This window comes from Aspergillus nidulans, chromosome III (genome assembly GCF_000011425.1).
Source record: "Aspergillus nidulans FGSC A4 chromosome III".
Lineage (NCBI taxonomy): Eukaryota > Fungi > Ascomycota > Eurotiomycetes > Eurotiales > Aspergillaceae > Aspergillus > Aspergillus nidulans.
Genome location: NC_066259.1, coordinates 984,028 through 1,003,570, shown reverse-complemented (window position 1 = coordinate 1,003,570; position 19,543 = coordinate 984,028). Strand labels below are relative to the sequence as shown.

Sequence of the window (19,543 nt, the reverse complement as noted above, 5' to 3'; positions counted from 1 at the left end):
TGTAAAAAAACTGGAAAGCTGGATGGGGCGATTGTGCTCGTATCGAATTTCTGCTGCTGGATTGGCGGTTTTGCCAATGCTGATTCGGTGACTTGACGATCGTGGTACTTGTCAGAGCGACCTGACCATACCAGCGTTAAGAGATATTCCGTAGGTAATTAATCATGTAGGTATTCGTGGGATTCAGAAAAGCGACTGCCAGTGCCGCTCCATGGGGTCCCCCTCCCGGCTCAACTCCATACGGCCCCATCAAGAAAAAGGTCAAAGCTGGCTCCCCATCCCTGCTCGCTAGTATCGGAGATCTCGATATCTTGCCTAGACGGTTACAATTATTCTAATTACCAAGTCAATCCCCAGACCGTCTTTTGTCCTTGACTTTGCTCCAGGTTAGCCCGCCTTTCTTCTGTTCTTAACTCTGTTCTCCTGTATCAAAGTGGGGAAGTCTCGTTGGACGGCGTGTCACATGCTAGATACTCATCGCGCTCCCAGCAAGCTGCAGCTGTCTTCTTCTCGCTTCCCCAATTCCTTTCTGTATCCAGCTCTTGTCTCTTTCATCATCTCAGATTCGTTCTCATTACACTCTAGACCTCCAGGTTTCGTACTATTTGCCAGTTCATAGATTTGCAGTCGCTTGATAGCTTGACTACGCACGTTCTTTTCCCGTGATGCTAAGGCATTGTACCAGCAGCTTCCTGCATCGCTAGACGACAGAGGTTATCAGGAGGGAAGACTGGAAGACTGGCCTCATGAACCATGTGCTTTGAGTGATAACTGGTACCTCTGGCTCTCCTTCCCGAATCCCGACGCTGTCACCCCATCAACCACGCACGTCCAAACGACCCACGTAGAAGGGCACTCCAATCTCAGTCTATGCGATGTCCTTATCGGATCTTCCAAGAAGCCACTTTGATCCTTTGAATCATTATCCTCTCAGAGAAGAACAATATCCTGGCTACTTTCCTCCATCTGACGCTCCGGCTGCTTTTCTAACCCACGAGATCACTCAATTGTCAAACGCGCTCTACGGTCACCGTCCCGCTTTCTTCAACATGAACCCGCTGTCGCCCGAAGAGATGGAGCGGTTCCAGGAGCTCTCCAACAAGTACGAACCAGAGCTGCCAGTAAGCAACCCGGTCTCGGCCGTCGATCTTGTGCCCAGTTGACACCGCGAATAGGGTCCGCTCGTCTCTTCCAAACAGTCGACGAACGCAATTGCGATGGACTATGCCAATGCCGATCCCACCTTTGCTACAAAGACCAGTGTATGGCTTAGATTCAGGAATAAACGACGGAATCAACTGTTGCTGACGGTCTTTTAGGCTCTGGCTGTTACACATCCGCAATCGCGTATCATGAAAGGAGATGGCAATTGTGGCTGGAGAGGTAATCTCTGCACCTTTCCAGTGGAGACCAAAACTCACCTCGTCTAGCTGTTGCCTTTGGGTACTTTGAGAATCTGTTCAGTCTTCGTGATCCTGTTCAACTACAACGCGAGCGGGCACGGTTCAAGTCACTGAACACCCTCCTTGACCAAGTCGGTCTAGACGAGATTACGTACGGAATGTTTGCCGATGCTACAGATGAGGTATTCGATAGCATACTTAATGCAATCGAACGCGGCGAGCGTGACGATTCCTTCCTTGTTGCGCTGTTCAATGATGAGTATAATTCGAATACGATTCTCTGCCATTTCAGAGTCAGTGACCCCTATTGAGTGAGCCCAAACGGCTTTTCCTTCCATACGGGCAGCCTTGAGATTGGGCGTCATTATACGCGGCTTACAATGAGACTGACTTGTCTTTTGACTACAGTTCTTGACCAGTGCATGGATAAAACTAAATGCCCATCGCTATTCGGCCTTTTTACCAATGGATATGCCCATTGACCGGTATTGTTCAACGCAGATAGACCCGGTTAAGACCGAAATCGATGGGATAGGTCTGCAAGCATTGGTCGACGGAGTCATCGAGGGATCTGGACTAGTCGTGGAAATTTTGTACCTCGATCGGAGTGAAGGTGATGCTGTGACCCCACATGTGCTCACACAGACGAGGCCAGGAGTTGGAGCCATTCGCCTGCTCTACCGACCGTAAGTCCACCCTAGAGCATTTGTTTCTCATGACCACAGCTGCTTACGGGGACACAAGAGGCCATTACGACCTGCTTTACCGAGCGGAACCGATTGTAAACATGCAGCCGGTAGTCAACTTGCAATACGCCATATCATCCAATTACGGCCCTTGGGATACCAGTGACCTCTCATTTGATGTGAATTCCAGCTTGATGGCCATACCAAACCTGATGATGGACACGTCGTTTCCACTCGCCCCTTCAATGTCACAACCTCCGGCCGATCCTTTTCGAGTCTCACCACCACAGCCTCCGCCAGATCACTACCGGGTCCCCCCACCACAGCCGCAGCCTCCGTCAGACTCTTACCGAGTCTCCCCACCGCAGGAAGTATATCATGCTCCTGTGCACACGCCTCCACCACCGCCGCCGATCGCCTCTCCGCAACCACAGATCCAATTATCTGGACCGCCACCTCCGATGATGAGCTCATTACCTCGTCGGACAGATGATGGGCCTCAAATCCGGCTAAGTTCGCTTGCAATGAGATCTAATCTGAATCATTCACTTCCGCTGCCAGTTACCGCACCGTTTAAAAAGTAGGCACCTGTCTTCTCATTTAAAAATTTTTCTAATATACAGCAGCTCCCCGTTCAACCACGCGCATTACCAGAATCCGGATTTTGAACCGATGCACTGGGCGCCCAATGAGTCCCGCAAATAAAACCGAAGACCCAATACAATGGAAATATTATCATGACTTTGGCAGCTCCCATTCCGGCTTTCTATGACATATGAAGTTTATGACCACATGATACGAATTGCACGAGACCAGGTCCAGGTATATGAGTAGTCCTGCTATAATGAAACGATTATTGTTGCGGAAACGTCTTGCGCTGCTGGAATTACTGGAATATCTTGCGCTGGTTGCGGGGCCTTTCATGTTTCTCTCGCCTTACCGTCTGCCTTTTCCGATTCATTTCATCTATTAGCGAGTGCCATGTTGCATTGGTGTGAGCGCGGTTCAAACCTTGCTTATGCTCCGAAAGGATTCAATAATAAGAGTGCGAGGCTACGTGCATTTTGTAGAATGACAGCCTCACGTGTGATTCATGTCTCGAGCTGCTTGTCTCTAGTAGATTTATTTAAAAATCATCTCTGGTCAAAGTCTTTCCTGACACTTCACATGGATTCGCGTACAATTTCATGTCCTATGAAAGTCCATTCTTGATTGACTTTGGCCATCAACCATCTGAATTGCTAAATTGTTGTACATTATATACCAGATTCCATATAAGAGAAAGGAATTCACCGGTGCAGTTGTCAAAGCGAAGAATAATAGATGGATGAAGGTCAAGGTAATTGGGACTTGGGCAAGCCAGTGTAGGATGATTTTTATAGGGCTCTAACGGTATAAACCGGCCCTGTACTGGAGTTGATAGATAGTCTGAAAACAATGCCCCCGTCCTGGTAATCCGGGCGCTATAATATGTGATGTTTAGCAGGATAAGGGTATCTTCCCCGGAGTGCGCCACAGAGGAAACAGCCTTATACTCATACCAGGGGCCTGCCCAGCTAAGGGTATGATGGTGTTGCTGCTCGATCAACTAGTGGATGGTAGCCATTAATACGGCTACTGCCATGCGACATCCTCAAAAGTTTCTCTCTGATTGAGAATAGCTAGTTGAGATCATCGCCGAGCTGTGCTATATCAGGTGAAGTCGTTATGTGGCGTCGGAGCAAAATTCACCCATTCAGAGAAGTCCATCCCTGCACTGACGTTCAGGTCTTGATTAACATCAGGGAAGAGGCTGCCGAAGGTGGGATCGTTGTAAAGTTGGTCCGCAAAGGGCATGTAGATCGGCTGAGGCTGCTGTGATGGTGCACTCGCAGAGCTGGTGGCGTTTGACGGATATACAGGGGCGCAAAGTCGATATATTACGTCGAGACAACGACCGGCAAGGTTGTTGTTGCTCAATGAAGGGTACATGAGTAGGGCTTTAGTTGCTTCGATCTCCTGAATCCAGCTTGGGGCTTCTGCGCTAGTTGGATCTGTCATCAGGAGGATGATTGGGATTAAACCTGCTTGGAAGAGGAAGTAACTGTAGCGAGGGAGCGAGTGTTAGTTGAGGTCACATCTAGAGAATTAATTGGTGGTAAAATAGGGGAACGCACAGCATATACCATGCACCAACCCTGGTGCACGGATAATTGTTCACGAAATCGGTGATGGAGGATATAGTCAGTTTGGCATTGCGGAAGCAGAGCATCCGGCACTCAGCCTCGTAAGGGTCTTCTGGCTCGGTGGGCGTATTCGGCGTCCATCGTTTCGAAGCCCATCTTAGAAGGATCGGGCGGTAAATGAGGATTCTCAAGTTCCAATCCCGCCACAATAGTCGACTGCGGACTAGAGCGAAATTGTCTGACATTGAACCGGGAGCCGGATTTTTGATATAATCGGGTAGACTATTATACCATTCCTCCATCGGTTTCTGAAGGCTAAGGGTCTCCTCTGGTGTGGGGTTCGGCCCGGATATAAGACGTTGGTAGACACTGTTTGTGAGTATGTGGAATTTAGCCTGCGCAAGCATTCCCGTGTACAAAGTTGGCTCATTAACCTCGGGAGGCACAACCGTGGTCGTCGAGGTGAGCGCTTCGTCATGAATGTTGAGAACATGCTTTACATCCATAACGCTATCTTCCGGTAGAAGGATAGGACGGCCAAATGTCTTCGCAGCGCCACTATCGAAGATATAGACGCCCCACCACAGTCTTCTACGGACCTCGCGTTGCAAAAGGCTGATTTTCCATCCGTGAAACTCTTTATGTAGTCCGAGACTCATCGACATCCTGACAGCTAAACCCAAGAAATTCCAGCCTGTGTTTGGCTTATTCCGTTTCTGAGCGTAATTACTCAAGAATAGCAAAGCCTGGACAAGAGTGAGATTGCCGGCTTCAAACACAGACATTTGCTGTAACCTGCTTCTGGCCTCTTGGTAGAACGTGATATCGAGGTCAGAATTGTCGTCTCCGATGCACCAAGCCCCTAGAGCGAGAATTGTGTTGAGCAGAATTTGCCATGCTGGTCCATGAGGTCGGGGAAGCTGCTCGTGGAACTGCGCCCTGAAAGTGGCCTCATGCACAAATGGATAGCTCATATGATAGTTGTTGAAGAATGCATCCATGAATGCTTGTTCAATAACACCAGAAGGCGCGATGTTCAAAAGCTGCGATTTCAGTGGAACCCTGTCCGAATTATCCACGCGTTTGGACGATCCGGACGGTATATTGAGGTCGAACCCATGTTTAAGCAATGCCCGAAGCGGTACAACGCTTGAAGACGCTCCTAGGAAGGATGATCAGCATTAAGTGGAAAAGCGAGTGGGGATAGAGCGAATACCAAAGTAGCCTGCGCCTTCCGGTTTGATTGACAGGGCTGCCATCCCGTCTGTCAGGTCTCCGAGGGTAATCCGGTTCTCAGCCCAGTCAAACCCATCGGCTTGCTGGGGCAAAGCTTCTGGTGCTGACTCATGCCGATCTGCTTCGGTCTTTGCCGGCGTGGAATGTCTAGAGGAAGACTTGGATGAAGAGCGCTCCTTCGAGAGGGGATCTTGATCCTGCAATAAAGAACGCACTGTGGCGTCCAGATCGCCACCGGGAAATAGCCGTCCTAAGGCGGATTCAAATGCCTGCAAGCGGTCTTCGACATACGTCAAGTGCCTGAAGCAAGAGTTAATACCGGCATAAGAGAAGATGATAGTCGAGGGGTGACAGTTCAGATGCAGACGTACTGCCGTGTTAGAGGGCTTCTTGTTATCTTTGGGCTATATTTGCATTCTTTGTCCAGCTGCTTGCACTGCGCGCAAGTAGGTTTCTCTTTAGAGCACTACTACCGGTTAGGCTCATGCCAAGGTAAAATAACTCTAAAGGAATGAAATACTCTGGACTTGCGTAAACGGCATTCATCACACTGCAAACCCGTGTTAGAACTAGCTGTGGTAGTGTCCCTAGAGAAAACTGACCGCATAAGAGTGGGAATCGCGGGTGCTACCCATGGTGATCTTGTTCTTGGACATCATGTATCTGGCGCTCGTTGACAATCATTATAGAAAAGTGCAGTCATCTGTGGTTGGGTGTCAGCAGAGGGGTCACTGGTGGGGCGTTGCATGTTACAGAAAGAATTACTGAACCCCCAAGTTAACATATGTCTTGCAAATTGCACGACTTCGAGCTTTGAGGTTAAGGGAAGAGATGGCCCCGTCTATAGGTAGACAGTGGCGCGGACATACTAAACTTGACCTCGAAGGGAGTAGTGGGGTATCGCGAAAAGCAGAGCAGTTGAGGTGAGAGGTATGGGGCGGACTCACGATCGGCGCAAAGAAACAGGTCTTTATGCACGCTTCAGGGATAACTCATGAAAGATGCATCAAGCACAGATGCTTATCATTGGTCCCATTAGAGGCGTTACAGAGTTTTGCACTGCTCGAGGGGTCAGGGTCGAGGGAAAGAAGATGGCACTTTTGTCAAGTGTGGGGATCTCTAAGGAACGGATCATGTGATCCCGAAATTTTGCACGAATTGCGCATCTCCCCTGCCGATCCACTTTTCAGTAAGAGAAGTGATGCTGGCGTGAGCCTGGTCTCACATTCACTCAATACTGTTGAATACCAGCTATGACTCGTGTGATTTGTTCAATTGAGCCTATGAACTGATGGAGGTATCCCACGCATCACAGTGGAGTAGCCCTGCAGTTCATGGGTGGCACCATGGTCAGTTGAGCCGAGAATGTACGTTAAGGAACGGAAAGTCATTGGCCCTAGCTTACTTCTGTTGGGAAGGATGGCCAACTGCTGTAAAAGAGCGAGTTAAACACACCCAAGATATACGTGAGTTAAGTACTCCGTATCCGGAAGGGCCAACGGCTGCACTCTGGAATACAATCACAGCTTCATCATTCTGCTTGAGTTCCAGAAGCCTGATTTTCTGGGAGGATACCACTATATGGATCCAGAGATCCTGAAGGCAGACACATTTGGCGGTTGTAACTTGAAGTTTTGATGAGACCCTCGTTCATAACACTGACGTGAGGGCGATACTTCGAATAGCCTAGCTTGACAGTCAAATAGTCAAGTTCTTGGAGAGTTCCCTCCGCCATTTCCGCTCGGAACGCATGAACATGGAATGCGTGACATGCATAGCAATGTTAATGGGGTCATACACATACTGGCCGCCGTCATCCTCTCCCTCCCAGGCTCCGGTGGTATGGGACGCGAGGCAGTTATCGCAAATACCGTTTAGAGAGCGCAGATCAACACCGTACTGGAGAGCAACTCCTTGAGGGCGAACAATTGAGTCACCCAAGTGGCCATCTCTGTGTTTGCGGTAGGCTAGAGTATCATTGCAGCTCGGACAGGGATGGTGAGTGAAGTGTCACGATAGGGTCCAAACAGTCGTCTTGATCTTTTGAACTTGATGCCTTTCGAGCCTGAGGCGCTCTGTGTTGTCGTATTTGGTTCTCCTTATCGAATTAACTGTTACCTTTCAAATCTCCCAGCCTTGTTCATGCAATTTATCCCTCAGCAACCTTTTCCACCTTTTTTTTCCTGGTGAGCAGCGGTTTTGCTAAGTCGGAAGTTTGTCCTTTAGCTTTTCCCTTTCTCATATGAGCTGATCAACTGATCAACCAAGCTGGGCAACCAAGCATTCATTCCAATGCCCACAGTTGAGACAGTACTGGCGGCAAGCCTCCCGGCATGACGAAGACATCTCACCATGCCGAAGACCTAGTTCAGGGCTTACAGGAAATGCTTGGTACAGCTCCAGCTAGAGCTGGTTCGTGACCGTTCTTGATCTACAGCGATCTGTTAGCTACCGCAAGAAAAAGGAAGTGTCAGGGTCGGCACCCTTACCAAGAATGATTGACCGTAGTAGTAGGCGCAGACAGATCCAATCTGTGCAGGGCGGGACACGATGTACCAAGCACACTGGCAGCACAATCACATCTGTAAATTCCATATCGTATCCAGTGCGTTGAGTCTAGATGACGCAAATAAATCCACGAGTCGAGCTTTGGTCCTGCTCTACAAAGGAGTGGGCCTGCGCGTCCAATAAGGCGGGTAGGATTGCAATGCGGAGGGCCTGTAGGTACCCCAATGAATGGCTTTTCGCATGTATAATAGGAACAGCAACTAATTCTTTCAGGAGGGCTTCAGGTCCTCATCAGTGAGTGGTGCACTTAGTTTGTGACTGATAGATTCTTCCTTGTCAATGAACGGTCTGAAACTGAAATACCGAAACGGTGTCTATATGCTGCACTTTTTGTTATTCTTCCTCTTGTGGTCAGTTCTTCCCATACACCGCCCAAGCTCAATTGTGGCCAGGACGAAATCAGCGAGGGACGATCTAAGCATAGCTTCATATTATGTTTAGACTTGGTAAGAAAGCCTTTGCCGTGTCCACTGGCTGAAGTCTTCAGTGACGGAGTTCACTTGTAGTCCATACGATATTTTATATTGCTTCATTTAGGGCGCGTGGGACCAGTCTCTATCCAGATTGAAAACGACAGTCATCACTGAGCGAGCCAGGTTCATGAGACGCCCTCTCTCGCAGAAATTGTGTTTGGTGTAAAGGGCTGTCTCGTATCCATTTGAGCATCCCAGCCGGTTGCCAAATCGATTGACTTGAGTGGATTTATGGGGTTTGCTTTCCGTAGCCTTCTGTATGGCGCTAGCTGAGAGTGCTGGTTGCATAAGCCAATATTGATCTCATAATCATGTTGCAGAGGTCAGCAGTGCTGTTTACTAGATTGGAGCGAGTGAAGCTGGGGCGCGTCTACAGCCATCTACTTGCGTCAACAATAATAGTTTTCAGCGGAAGTACGGGGTAGTCAAGATCTGAAAAATCTAGAGCATCCAGTGCGAGGTAGCGAGTGATGTAGCGATGCCTTTCGAACCAAACGAGAACCTGTGAGCCTTCTCGACTCGTTTGGCTGCGTTGGATGTGTTTCCCAACAACCAGGACGTCCCAAGACACTCCCGCCCTTCTTTACTAGTCGCGCTAAAGTAGGCCACTTCATGTCTTTTTACACATTGCACGGAACTCACGAGTCATTGAAGCATATGGTCTAGGGAATATATCTCAGGGACGAAGCAAGACATATGAGAATAGTGAGACGGCTCTATATAGCTAGGGATAAACTGGGCTGGCGGTGATATAAATATGGTGTTTGGCGGCTGGCTTGGATTTCGGGAAGCGGGAAAACTTACCCTAACAGGGAAACTGCTCGCTCTACACTAGAATTATTCAGGCTATGGCTGAAATTTATGTGATCGCAATATCGCATTGGCAGCACTCGGGATCCGATCACGTTGGGGCTGGGCGTAGTACAGTGTGGTCTTATCTATACTCCTATGGGAGAATTGAGCCTTACCCTAGCTGTGTCCCTAGTCAGCCATGCCTAGCCAACCGCCCCTCCCCCACCTTCTCACACCATATGTCTCGTCCCCTCCACGATCCTCCCTCACAACCGTGAGCTCTGTGCTAGGCGCCACGGGAAACTGGCTTATATTGCGGTTCCTGGGTGCGGCCCTGGCCGATGCTGGCTCTGGGTTTCGAGGACTTGAGGAAGACAGGAAGCGAAAAGTGGTGCTGGTGAGTTTTCTGCGGGGTTGGGAGTTTTGGAGATCGGAAGCAAAAAGATTGGTATGTACTTGTGCTCTCGAAAGTGTTCTGAGCATGTTTTCTAATACCACCATTAGGGTGTGGATCTAGCGCGCCTTACAGAGAAGCGACAATTTGCGTTTGTCGACGGACTCTCTGAGCTCTTCTCCGCCCCAACCGCTTCGGCGTCGTCTGCACAATCTCAACCCTTCGGAGCCGGCGCGACACCACGAACAACCCTTCCTGTTCGACCACACCCAGGCCAAGCATCACTGCGCCAACCGCCTCCTCAAGCCGTCGGCTTCAATGGCCCGCCACAAATCGCAAAGGAAACTGGCCCGGTGAAGCGACTACATTTCTCAGGCAATGGAATCGCAGCACTCGATGCGCTGGAAAAGGATGTCACGACGGTGATCGACCAGCTCAGGGCGCCACGTCCGGGGGAAGATGGAGACGAATCTGAGGTCCTCTTGGTTGTCGATCAACCAGACCTATTACTCGCAGCTACAGGACCTAATAAGGGCATCGGTGCTACGGAGATGGCGGAGTGGATAATGGGACTACAGCAGGTACTGTTACCGAACCATTGAGCGTTGCGTCACGATCGGGAATATGAAGTGAATCTCTAACCATGGCTTCTTTCGAAACTTCAGGTTGCGACTGCCACGATCGTGACGATATCCGTGGATTCCCCGTTGATCCATAATGCCTCTGCTTTCGCTCACCAGGCCGCGACTCCGCTAGAGACGGAACATGCCGCGTTTGCTGTCGGATTGGCCCACCGATCAGAGATGGTCATGCAGCTTAGGAACTTGGAGACAGGCGCTGCCAGGGATGTCAGTGGCGTTCTCAGGGTGAGCAAGGGAGGCGCGTGGGGACAGAGAGAGAACGCCGGCGAGGAGAGTTGGGAGGAAAGAGAGGTTCTGTACTTTGTACAAAGGGATGGAGGGGTTAGTGTTTTTGGACGCGGGGAATAGATGATCAATGCTGGTCGTTGATGTCCGGAAGGTTGTAAAAAGACACAAGCTGATCAAGCCCTCAAAGACTGATTGATGAGCGTATTAAGGCAAAGGATGGATTCAGAGGCAGATCACGTTGGAAAGGTAATCTCATCGATCCTGCCACAAAGTGGAATATTCGCCAGCCATAAACATAGAAAGGAAATTCATTCATGTTTGTCCCTTTTTGAACTTTATCCATTTCAAAGGCCCACGCGATTGTAGATTTTCTGTCTTCCAAATACCGTCATTTATTTGCCCTTTCTCTCTAAAATAAAAAGTGCTCTGACGGCATAAGTGAAGACCCGTCCCAACTCCAACTCCGCGGGAGTGCCCCTGCATATGAGAAACCGTACTTCAGATGCGAGGCTCCTTTGCCATACCAGCCCTCTCCAGCCCCGGGGAACGAAAACGCAACATCGGAATTGATTTAGTGGTTCTCAGGACCACGGGCGCCCTTGGGAGTGCCAACCTGGAAGCCGTTCTTGAAGCGGCGGTGGACGTCCCGCAGGTGAGCGGTACGGCCGGAACCGGTGGTCTTGCGTCGCTTGGCCTTCTCGCTCCAGTTGTCTGTTGTCCACGCAATATCGTAAGCCAGAGTTCCCGTAATCATATACCACCTTTCGCTGATTCCATAACCATTCAACAGGAGAAGAAAGGGATATTCGTACACTTGCGAGTCTTAGCAGCGGGGTAACCGCAGTTTGCGCAGGTCGACTTCTGGATGTGGTAGGACCGGCGGCCTGTAATGATGCAACCATTAAGCGTTAGCCCTTCTATACTGTTGATTATTCCGACCGTTCCTGGCTATTCCCGTGTAGAAAACCATGCCCGTATACCGTCGGAAAAAACTTCGAAGAGATAAGTTACTGACCACAACGCCGGCACAGAGTGTGAGTTTTGTTGTGGCGCTTTCCGAAGCTGGAGGTACCCTTCGCTATAATGGCCGTCAGTCTGTAAAGTTCCGCCGAGACATTCGAGAAATCGACGGGGTATCGAATTTGGACGTACTCATCTTGAATTAGGAGCTGTGAGCGAACGGAAAATCGTCAGTAACAAAAACCTCCCAGCAAATCAATCTGGAAACTTAACAGACGCAACTCACCTGGCGATTCCGTTGAAGGGCTGGTTGTCGTTGTCGTCGTCGCTACACTAGGCGGATCGAAAGTTGCGCTGGGTCCGGGTGTCTTGCTAAGCGAGTGTGCCATGACAGGGCACAAGCCCTGGTCAGCCTAGAATGGCAATGGTCACATGACATACTATGCTTAGTCACATGCTAGTATTTCCGCCTTTTAGACGCAGAGCTACAACTTTACGAGGCTTTTCTATGTCTTGATATTTACCCCGGTCTGCGTGCAGAGGGCTTTAAGCCCGGCGATCACACCTACTTCGAGTCTATTTGCGGGGTGATATCATTAGCTCTCATGGGCGTCCGCAGCTGGGTGCTCAGTCCACACTCCCAACTGAGCTGGAAGAGTATTATAACGCTGTGGCTTTTATTTTTAGGTCATAAGCTAGTATGTACAATGAAGAGAAGTTGAATGCGAATGATTATTCCTCAGGAATCGTCCTTTTCAATAAATGCGGCCATAGGGTCATCAGCTGCAAGTCGGCTGCGCTTATATGACTCTAATTCCTCCTCAGTAATCCCTGACTGGACCTCCATGAGCGTTCGCTTCTTAGAATCTCGCTGCTGGTTGTGACTTTCTGCGCTCGGCTCTTCCTGGCGACTAGCAGACTCGACTGCCAGCGACGGCTGCTCGGTCTCATCCCCTGGCAGTAGCAACATGTTCCGCGCTTCCTCGAATGCGCGCTTTCCTTCCTCGCCAGTACAATAACTGTTCTTGACCGTTGAGAAGCAGCAAGCGTATCCCCATTGGAAATTGTGCCACCAGCTACCCCAGACTGATTTGTGATTGTTCGTGAGAATATCTTCAGGGTATTTGGACTTGGTTGCTTTCTTGGGAGCGCCTTTGATCGCTCCAGTCTCGTCATACTCGACGAACCGTTCGTTCTCAACCACCATAGTCTCAAGAAGTGGTGTGTGTTTCAGATGCTGCTCGCCGCCATATTTCTCGAGAAGTGCCTTCCGATGCGCATCGCGTTTGGCCTCACTTTCAGCCAACTCCTTTTTTCGCGTAATCTCACCCGAAGTCGGATTTGCCTGCAAATGTATTTTTTGTGTCCCACGTTCTTGCGCCTCCCAAGCATACCGTTGTGCCCTCTCAAACTCTGCTGCATCTCCGGACGAGCGAACAAAATTCTCTTCAGCCACAAGTGCGGCAGCCTGATCCTCCGCTGCGCCCATGTCCACCATGCGTCGCGTTTTCGGATCGTACTTGGCTGAGTCCAGATCAAGGTTTAATAGATATTTCGCGGTGTCTTCTCGAATTCGTAAGTTGCGCGTGGCTGTACTCTGTTGTCGTCCCATGTCGGACTCCTCCGCGTACCGAGCCTCCTGTTCAGGGGCCTCGTCGTCTAAACCATCATTTGTAGTCTGCGTCTCCCCTTTTGTGAGTTTCGCCTGTCGTTTCAGCCTTTCTAATTCCTCATATTCCTCGACCACCTGTCGATACTCTGCGGCGTCGTAGCCGTTCCATCGGTCTCTTTTAGCATCCCATCCCAGATCGACATTCTGTATAACTTCATCTGCTTGAATATCTTTGCCAGTCCACTTCGCGCCATGTTTTCTGGGACGACTTAGGCACTCTTTTGCCTTGTGTGTCATCGCACCGCAATTCTCACAAGCGCCTTTGCGATACTTGGTGGCCGCCGGACCAGCACGCTTTCCTCGTTCATACCATTTCGATTGATCGGTCGTCTGTTTATGCAGACGCTGGTGTTCTAGGTAATCGTTCGCAGTATCATCGTCGTCAATATAGAATGGCTTCTTCGAGATGAAAGCTGGAATATACTCGTTGCGCTCTTTTGAGGCGACGTCCGCAGGTTTTCGCGACATGATGACCGTAGATCCAGAGTGAATAAGCAGCGCTTGACGGAGTACAAAATGAAATAGGTATAAAATAGGCCGAAATTCAGATCACCAACAATGCCCAGCACTGTTGTGTAAATGATTGTAAAGCTGATTTCCGGCTGCGGTCTCTGCGTTGAAGGCCCAGACTTTCAATCACGTGCCTAGGCGTTCTTCCCGCGCCCTCCGACGCGTCTTTTGACCATGTAGTTTGCCATCTACCTAGAAACCCGTGCTGGAGTCGTCGCTTCCGTGTTTGATCAATTTGGGGAGGATGGTATTGACATACGCATGGCATATGACTTTATCCCTTCTGTGGTGACAGCTCTCGCTGTCACAAATCAGAAAAGCCCATGGAGCCCTTCCAAGTACGCCTGAACTGCGTGGATCATTATCAGGCAAATCCATCAGAATTCGATCCTCCTCTACCTTACCGTGACGGTAATAATGAGAAAGGCTACATGCCTAAGGTTCCCGTCATTAGGATATTCGGTACTACAGAAACTGGCCAAAAGATATGTGTCCATGTCCATGGCGCCTTTCCTTATCTCTACGTTCAGTATGACGGGGATCTGAGCCCCGATTCAGGTTCGTCATAGCTTGTTCCTTTGTTTTTCTTTCTTCAACTAATGTCTTTGCTAGTGCGCTCTGCAGCAAGGAGTCTACACCTGTCCATAGACCATGCGCTTGCAGTCAGCTATCGCCGCAATGCACACGACAAGAAGACAGTTTTTGTTGCGCATATCACCTTAGTAAAGGGTGTCCCTTTCTACGGCTATCATGTCGGATACCGATTTTTTTTCAAGATATACTTACTGAATCCCATATATATTACAAGGTTAGCGGATCTGCTGCTTCAAGGAGCTGTTATGAAACGCCCTATTCAACCATACGAGAGCCACCTACAGTATGTCCCACAATGGATGTGCGATTACAATCTGTTTGGCTGCGCGTTCATGAAGTGTGGCAAGGCCAAATTCCGTTCTCCTATACCGGAGTATTTGGATCTCCCTGATCTGTCCCATCGCTGGCATGACCGATCAATTCCACCTGGCTGGATCTTAGATGAGAGTGTCCTACCCAAACAGAGCCATTGTCCTCTGGAAGCCGACGTTTGCGTTCAAGATATTCTAAACAGGCTAGAAATTAGCGAGCGTTCAATTCACCATGACTTTAGGGAGTTTTTAAATCCCCTGACATCGAATGAAAAGCTTGTTCCAAGTATGGCGGGATTATGGGAGGATGAAAAGCGCCGGCGAAAGAAAAAACTTGGGCTTGATGATCCGGATAGCAGCCCATTCAGCACTGAAGATCTCGTTTCATTCTCATCTGATCCACGGAAGGCTTCGCAGGGTGATTGGATTCATAAAGATGAACTTCAGCTATTGGTGCGTCAGATCACTGCAGAGGAGAGGGAGCGAGATAACAATCGGGATATGACGCTGGATGCGCATTTACAAGAGAATCCTTATGCGAAGGATGTCAAGACTGCTTTACAAAGCATTGAAGATTTCTTCACTGACGCTGATGGTTTGACTAACTTACAACTTCCTTATAATTCCGGGATTGATTATTCAGAAGAGCAAGCCGTTGATTATGTCGACGAAGATGCTGTTCGAGCCACCGAATCGAATTCGGGTCTTTACTCCTCCGATGAGGATGGCATGATTGACATATTTTCTGATGATGATTATGACAATAGTGAGAACGAGATGGCGCAAGTTGACTTGGAGAATGATTTACAACAGGATGAAAGATCCAATGCTATCTCCAAGACCCATGGGCCTCGGGTTTCCGCCCCGTCAGTTGATGGTCTTGCTGGGAACAGTTCCGGACTAGAAGGACCTCGAAGTGATGCTCTCGAGGCCAGGAATGCAATAAGTTTCAAAGCTCCCACTCAACAAAATGTGCAATCAGGTCGATCGTCAGTCACTAGATCAAAGTACGAGGAGAATTTGGATAAATCTTCTCAGAGCCAGGAGAGTTCTAGCCTCGTTCAGTTTTGGACGGCGAATGCGGACAGCAGTAACAAGAAGATCCGCATGCCGAGTCGTGCCACGGAACCATCCTCTTCAGACGGACAGAGCATTTCTTCCCAGAAAACGATCCGCCTCAAAGCCCTTAGCCAATATGGCACACTAAACTTCCCAGTTGTGAAAGATCCTAACGACCCCATGACAATTCTACGTTTTAGCCAGGAAGCGTCGGGTTCAAAAGAATTGATGGACGTGGTAGCGAAGGAGGCCAGCAGTTCTGGGAAAAGTTCTAGCACTCTTCAGCCGCGTTCGTCCGACGAGAAGGAGCTTAGTAGTTCGTCAGATAACATCGCAACTGACTTTGCAGGACTTATATCTGATGCTTTTAACATACCACCAAGCACCCGCTTGTGCTGCTTTCGGCGGGCCTGTCCAAGCCCCAAGGAGGTTTCCTCTACAATAAACGCCTACGGCCTTTCAGATATCATCTATCAAAATGCACACTACAGTATAGATGCTGACGTTCCGGATCGCCCTCGTGACTACGCAGGAAAGGAGTTTCAGCTGGGCGGTATCGGCATACGCTACCTCCCCGATTTTGATCCTTCTGGTCGTTTACCTGCAATGCTAGCGGAGGAGAATATAGGCCAAAAAGAGAAACGTGACTGGCAAGAACTGGACCATCAATTGCGGGTTGGGTCCACGGCCAGATTCTGGGAGTTTACTCCTGTCCCTCCGAGCCGCTCAGAGGTCATCACATGGTATAACGGCGAACAGCAGAAATCTTTGGCAGCAACAACGAAAACAGAAGAGCAATACGAGGAGAAAGAGTATCGAGGAAAGGTACTTTCTCAGATTGAGGGTCCTACACAAAAGAATGAACATGGCTTCAAATACTCACAACATAAAAAGTCCACAAGTGTCGAGCATCAGACTCAGTATATGAGCACTATGAGCTTGGAGGTTCATGTGAATACCCGCGGTGTGCTATTGCCAAATCCAGAGGAAGATGAAATAGCCGCGTTCTTTTGGTGTGTTAACTCCGAAGATGAACCTCAGGAGGAAGATGATTCTTTATCAGTTGTCAATATGGGGGTCGTATTCCAAGGAGAAGAAGAGTACCCGGAGTCGAAAATCTCAAAGGCGCTGAGGTTTGAGTGCGAGCATGAATCGACAGAATTAGACCTGATCAACCGTCTAGTCGATATCGTTCGACTCCACGACCCTGATATTATAACCGGATACGAAGTGCATAATAGTTCTTGGGGCTTCATCATCGAGAGAGCCAGGAAGAAGTACGACTTCGATCTATGTGACGAGTTATCGCGAGTGAAATCGCACGCTCATGGACGATTTGGCAAAGAAGCTGATAAATGGGGCTTCGACCACACATCATCCATTCGAATTACTGGGCGGCACATAATCAACATATGGCGCGCCATGAGAAGTGAGATGAATTTGCTCCAGTATACCATGGAAAACGTTGTCTTCCATCTCCTGCACCGGCGAATACCACATTATTCGTTCCGCGACCTCACGGCATGGTACCAAAGTGATAAACCGCGAGACTTCATGAAAGTCATTAACTACTATACGTCACGCGTCCAAATGAACATCGAGATTCTAAATGCGAACGAATTAATACCAAGGACCAGTGAACAGGCAAGGCTGCTTGGCATTGATTTTTACTCTGTGTTCTCTCGAGGCTCTCAGTTTAAGGTTGAGTCTCTGATGTTTCGAATTGCAAAGCCGGAGAACTTTATACTCGTTTCGCCAAGCAGAAAGCAGGTTGGTCAACAGAATGCCCTGGAGTGCCTTCCCTTGGTTATGGAACCCCAGAGTGATTTCTACACCAGTCCTCTTATTGTGCTGGATTTCCAATCTTTATACCCTAGCATCATGATCGCCTACAACTATTGTTATTCTACCTTTCTTGGGAGAGTCCAGTCATGGAGGGGACGCAATAAAATGGGTTTCTTGGACTATAACCGGCCGCCTAGGCTGCTTGAGCTACTCAAAGATCATATCAACATTGCGCCTAACGGCATGATCTACGCACGATCCGAAGTGCGAAAGTCGCTCCTTGCGAAAATGCTTACGGAGATATTGGAGACCCGCGTAATGGTAAAGACTGGAATGAAAGTTGACAAAGATGACCGAGCATTGCAGCGCTTGCTCAACAACCGACAGCTTGCACTGAAACTAATCGCGAATGTGACTTACGGATATACCTCGGCCTCTTTTTCTGGGAGAATGCCTTGCTCTGAAATCGCCGACAGCATCGTTCAATCGGGCCGGGAAACTTTGGAAAAAGCGATCGCCTTCATTCATTCGGTTGAGCGATGGGGTGCTGAAGTGGTTTACGGAGACACGGACAGTTTGTTCGTCTATCTCAAAGGACGGACTCGAGACCAGGCCTTTGACATTGGCGAGGAAATCGCTCAAGCTGTTACCAACATGAACCCCCATCCGGTAAAGCTCAAATTCGAAAAAGTATATCACCCATGTGTGCTGCTCGCAAAGAAACGATACGTCGGTTTTAAGTACGAACACAGAAACCAGAAGGAACCCGAATTCGACGCGAAGGGCATTGAAACAGTCCGTCGCGATGGTACCCCTGCTGAGCAGAAGATTGAAGAGAAAGCCCTCAAGCTGCTCTTCAGAACAGCAGATCTGAGCCAAGTGAAGAGCTATTTTCAGAGCCAATGCACGAAGATCATGCAAGGACGGGTGTCCGTTCAAGACTTCTGCTTTGCTCGAGCAGTAAAGCTCGGAACATACAGCGAGAACGGAACGCTCCCCGCCGGAGCTCTCATTAGCACAAAGAAGATGCTAGAGGACCCTCGCGCAGAACCCCAGTATGGAGAGCGCGTCCCTTATGTCGTTGTCACAGGTGCGCCAGGGTCACGATTGATCGACCGCTGTGTACCCCCCGAAACCCTTCTCCAGGATGCGCAACTTGACCTTGACGCCGAGTACTATATCACTAAAAACATCATTCCTCCTCTAGAGCGTATCTTCAACCTAGTCGGAGCTAATGTGCGTCAGTGGTATGACGAGATGCCGAAAGTTCATCGCATTCGCCGTGTAGAAGGGACATCTTCTCTGGCTGGTGGAAAAAGCAGCATCCGGACCCTCGAATCATACATGAAAGCTTCATCCTGCGTCGTATGTAAGGCAAAGCTCTATGATGCCGAAATCCCTGTCTGCTCGGATTGCGTACGGCAGCCCCATGTCTCCTTGCTTGAGCTTGTCTCCCGCCAGCGTCATGCCGAGCAGAGAGTTGCTACTCTCGAGCGTATCTGCCGGTCCTGCATGGATGTACCGTTTGGTGATGAAGTGAAATGCGACAGCCTTGACTGCCCAGTTTTCTATGCAAGAACGAGAGGTCTTGCCCATTGGAGACATACAAATTCCGTGCTCGGCCCTGTTATTAAACTTTTACAGGACAATTGCAGCGATAGCCTGGAATGGTAGTCTGGCTAACTGAGAGGGCAAGAAGCTGGTTAAGCTCCCTCTCCCTCTTTCTTTCTTTCTTTTTTTTTTTTTACAAGCTCACAATGTTCTCTTAGATGACAATGGTTTTCTATTCTGGTTATTCTCCCTGGCAAATCTATTGGCTGGTATTTTGATTCTGCTAGGTTGGTCTGAGTCCTTTGGATACCCGCATATAATAAACGAATGAATGAAGCTCATGAGTTCCTTGCGAAAACCCATATCCCTACTAAATTTGAGTAGCATACAGGGTGATCTAGGAAAGAAATAGCATGGATACATTGGATGTGAAGAGTTGTTTGCTCGGGAAATGAAATCTAAAAACCAGCCAGCTCGTTCAGTTTACGAAGAGGATCGTCGTCTCTATCAGACAA

The 19,543-nt window shown here is 49.1% G+C and overlaps 6 protein-coding genes across 6 annotated transcripts, besides 1 other annotated feature; 3 read left to right on the top strand and 3 right to left on the bottom strand.

The window, feature by feature from the left end:
* Positions 1–19,543: part of a sequence feature (contig 1.81 1629..156263(-1)) that runs on past both edges of the window.
* ANIA_04784 (OTU family ubiquitin thioesterase) lies at positions 628–3,234 on the top strand. Its single transcript, XM_050611625.1, has 8 exons — positions 628–651; positions 686–1,133; positions 1,200–1,262; positions 1,320–1,383; positions 1,431–1,696; positions 1,812–2,089; positions 2,148–2,669; positions 2,716–3,234. Exons 2-8 carry the CDS (start codon positions 876–878, stop codon positions 2,792–2,794), a joined length of 1,530 nt encoding a protein of 509 aa, XP_050467633.1. The 5' UTR covers positions 628–651; positions 686–875; the 3' UTR covers positions 2,795–3,234.
* Positions 3,782–6,549, bottom strand: ANIA_04785 (putative C6 transcription factor (Gal4); the record flags this gene model as incomplete). The annotated part of the gene is made up of 7 exons (XM_050611624.1): positions 6,438–6,549; positions 6,093–6,193; positions 6,011–6,040; positions 5,862–5,956; positions 5,471–5,790; positions 4,246–5,416; positions 3,782–4,172 (listed from the first exon to the last, which is right to left on the bottom strand). Exons 2-7 carry the CDS (start codon positions 6,147–6,149, stop codon positions 3,782–3,784), a joined length of 2,064 nt encoding a protein of 687 aa, XP_050467632.1. The 5' UTR covers positions 6,150–6,193; positions 6,438–6,549.
* ANIA_04786 (uncharacterized protein) lies at positions 9,414–10,706 on the top strand (the record flags this gene model as incomplete). The annotated part of the gene is made up of 3 exons (XM_050611623.1): positions 9,414–9,771; positions 9,828–10,298; positions 10,383–10,706. Exons 1-3 carry the CDS (start codon positions 9,523–9,525, stop codon positions 10,704–10,706), a joined length of 1,044 nt encoding a protein of 347 aa, XP_050467631.1. The 5' UTR covers positions 9,414–9,522.
* On the bottom strand, positions 11,085–11,985 carry ANIA_04787 (60S ribosomal protein L37 (Eurofung); the record flags this gene model as incomplete). Its single annotated transcript, XM_657299.2, has 4 exons — positions 11,085–11,297; positions 11,399–11,470; positions 11,602–11,664; positions 11,881–11,985. The coding sequence occupies 4 exons, from the start codon at positions 11,983–11,985 to the stop codon at positions 11,085–11,087; spliced, it is 453 nt and encodes a 150-aa protein (XP_662391.2).
* Positions 12,286–13,686, bottom strand: slu7 (mRNA splicing protein SLU7; the record flags this gene model as incomplete). The annotated part of the gene is made up of 1 exon (XM_657300.1): positions 12,286–13,686. The coding sequence occupies one exon, from the start codon at positions 13,684–13,686 to the stop codon at positions 12,286–12,288; it is 1,401 nt and encodes a 466-aa protein (XP_662392.1).
* ANIA_04789 (DNA-directed DNA polymerase zeta catalytic subunit REV3) lies at positions 14,052–19,151 on the top strand (the record flags this gene model as incomplete). The annotated part of the gene is made up of 2 exons (XM_657301.1): positions 14,052–14,286; positions 14,341–19,151. The coding sequence occupies 2 exons, from the start codon at positions 14,052–14,054 to the stop codon at positions 19,149–19,151; spliced, it is 5,046 nt and encodes a 1,681-aa protein (XP_662393.1).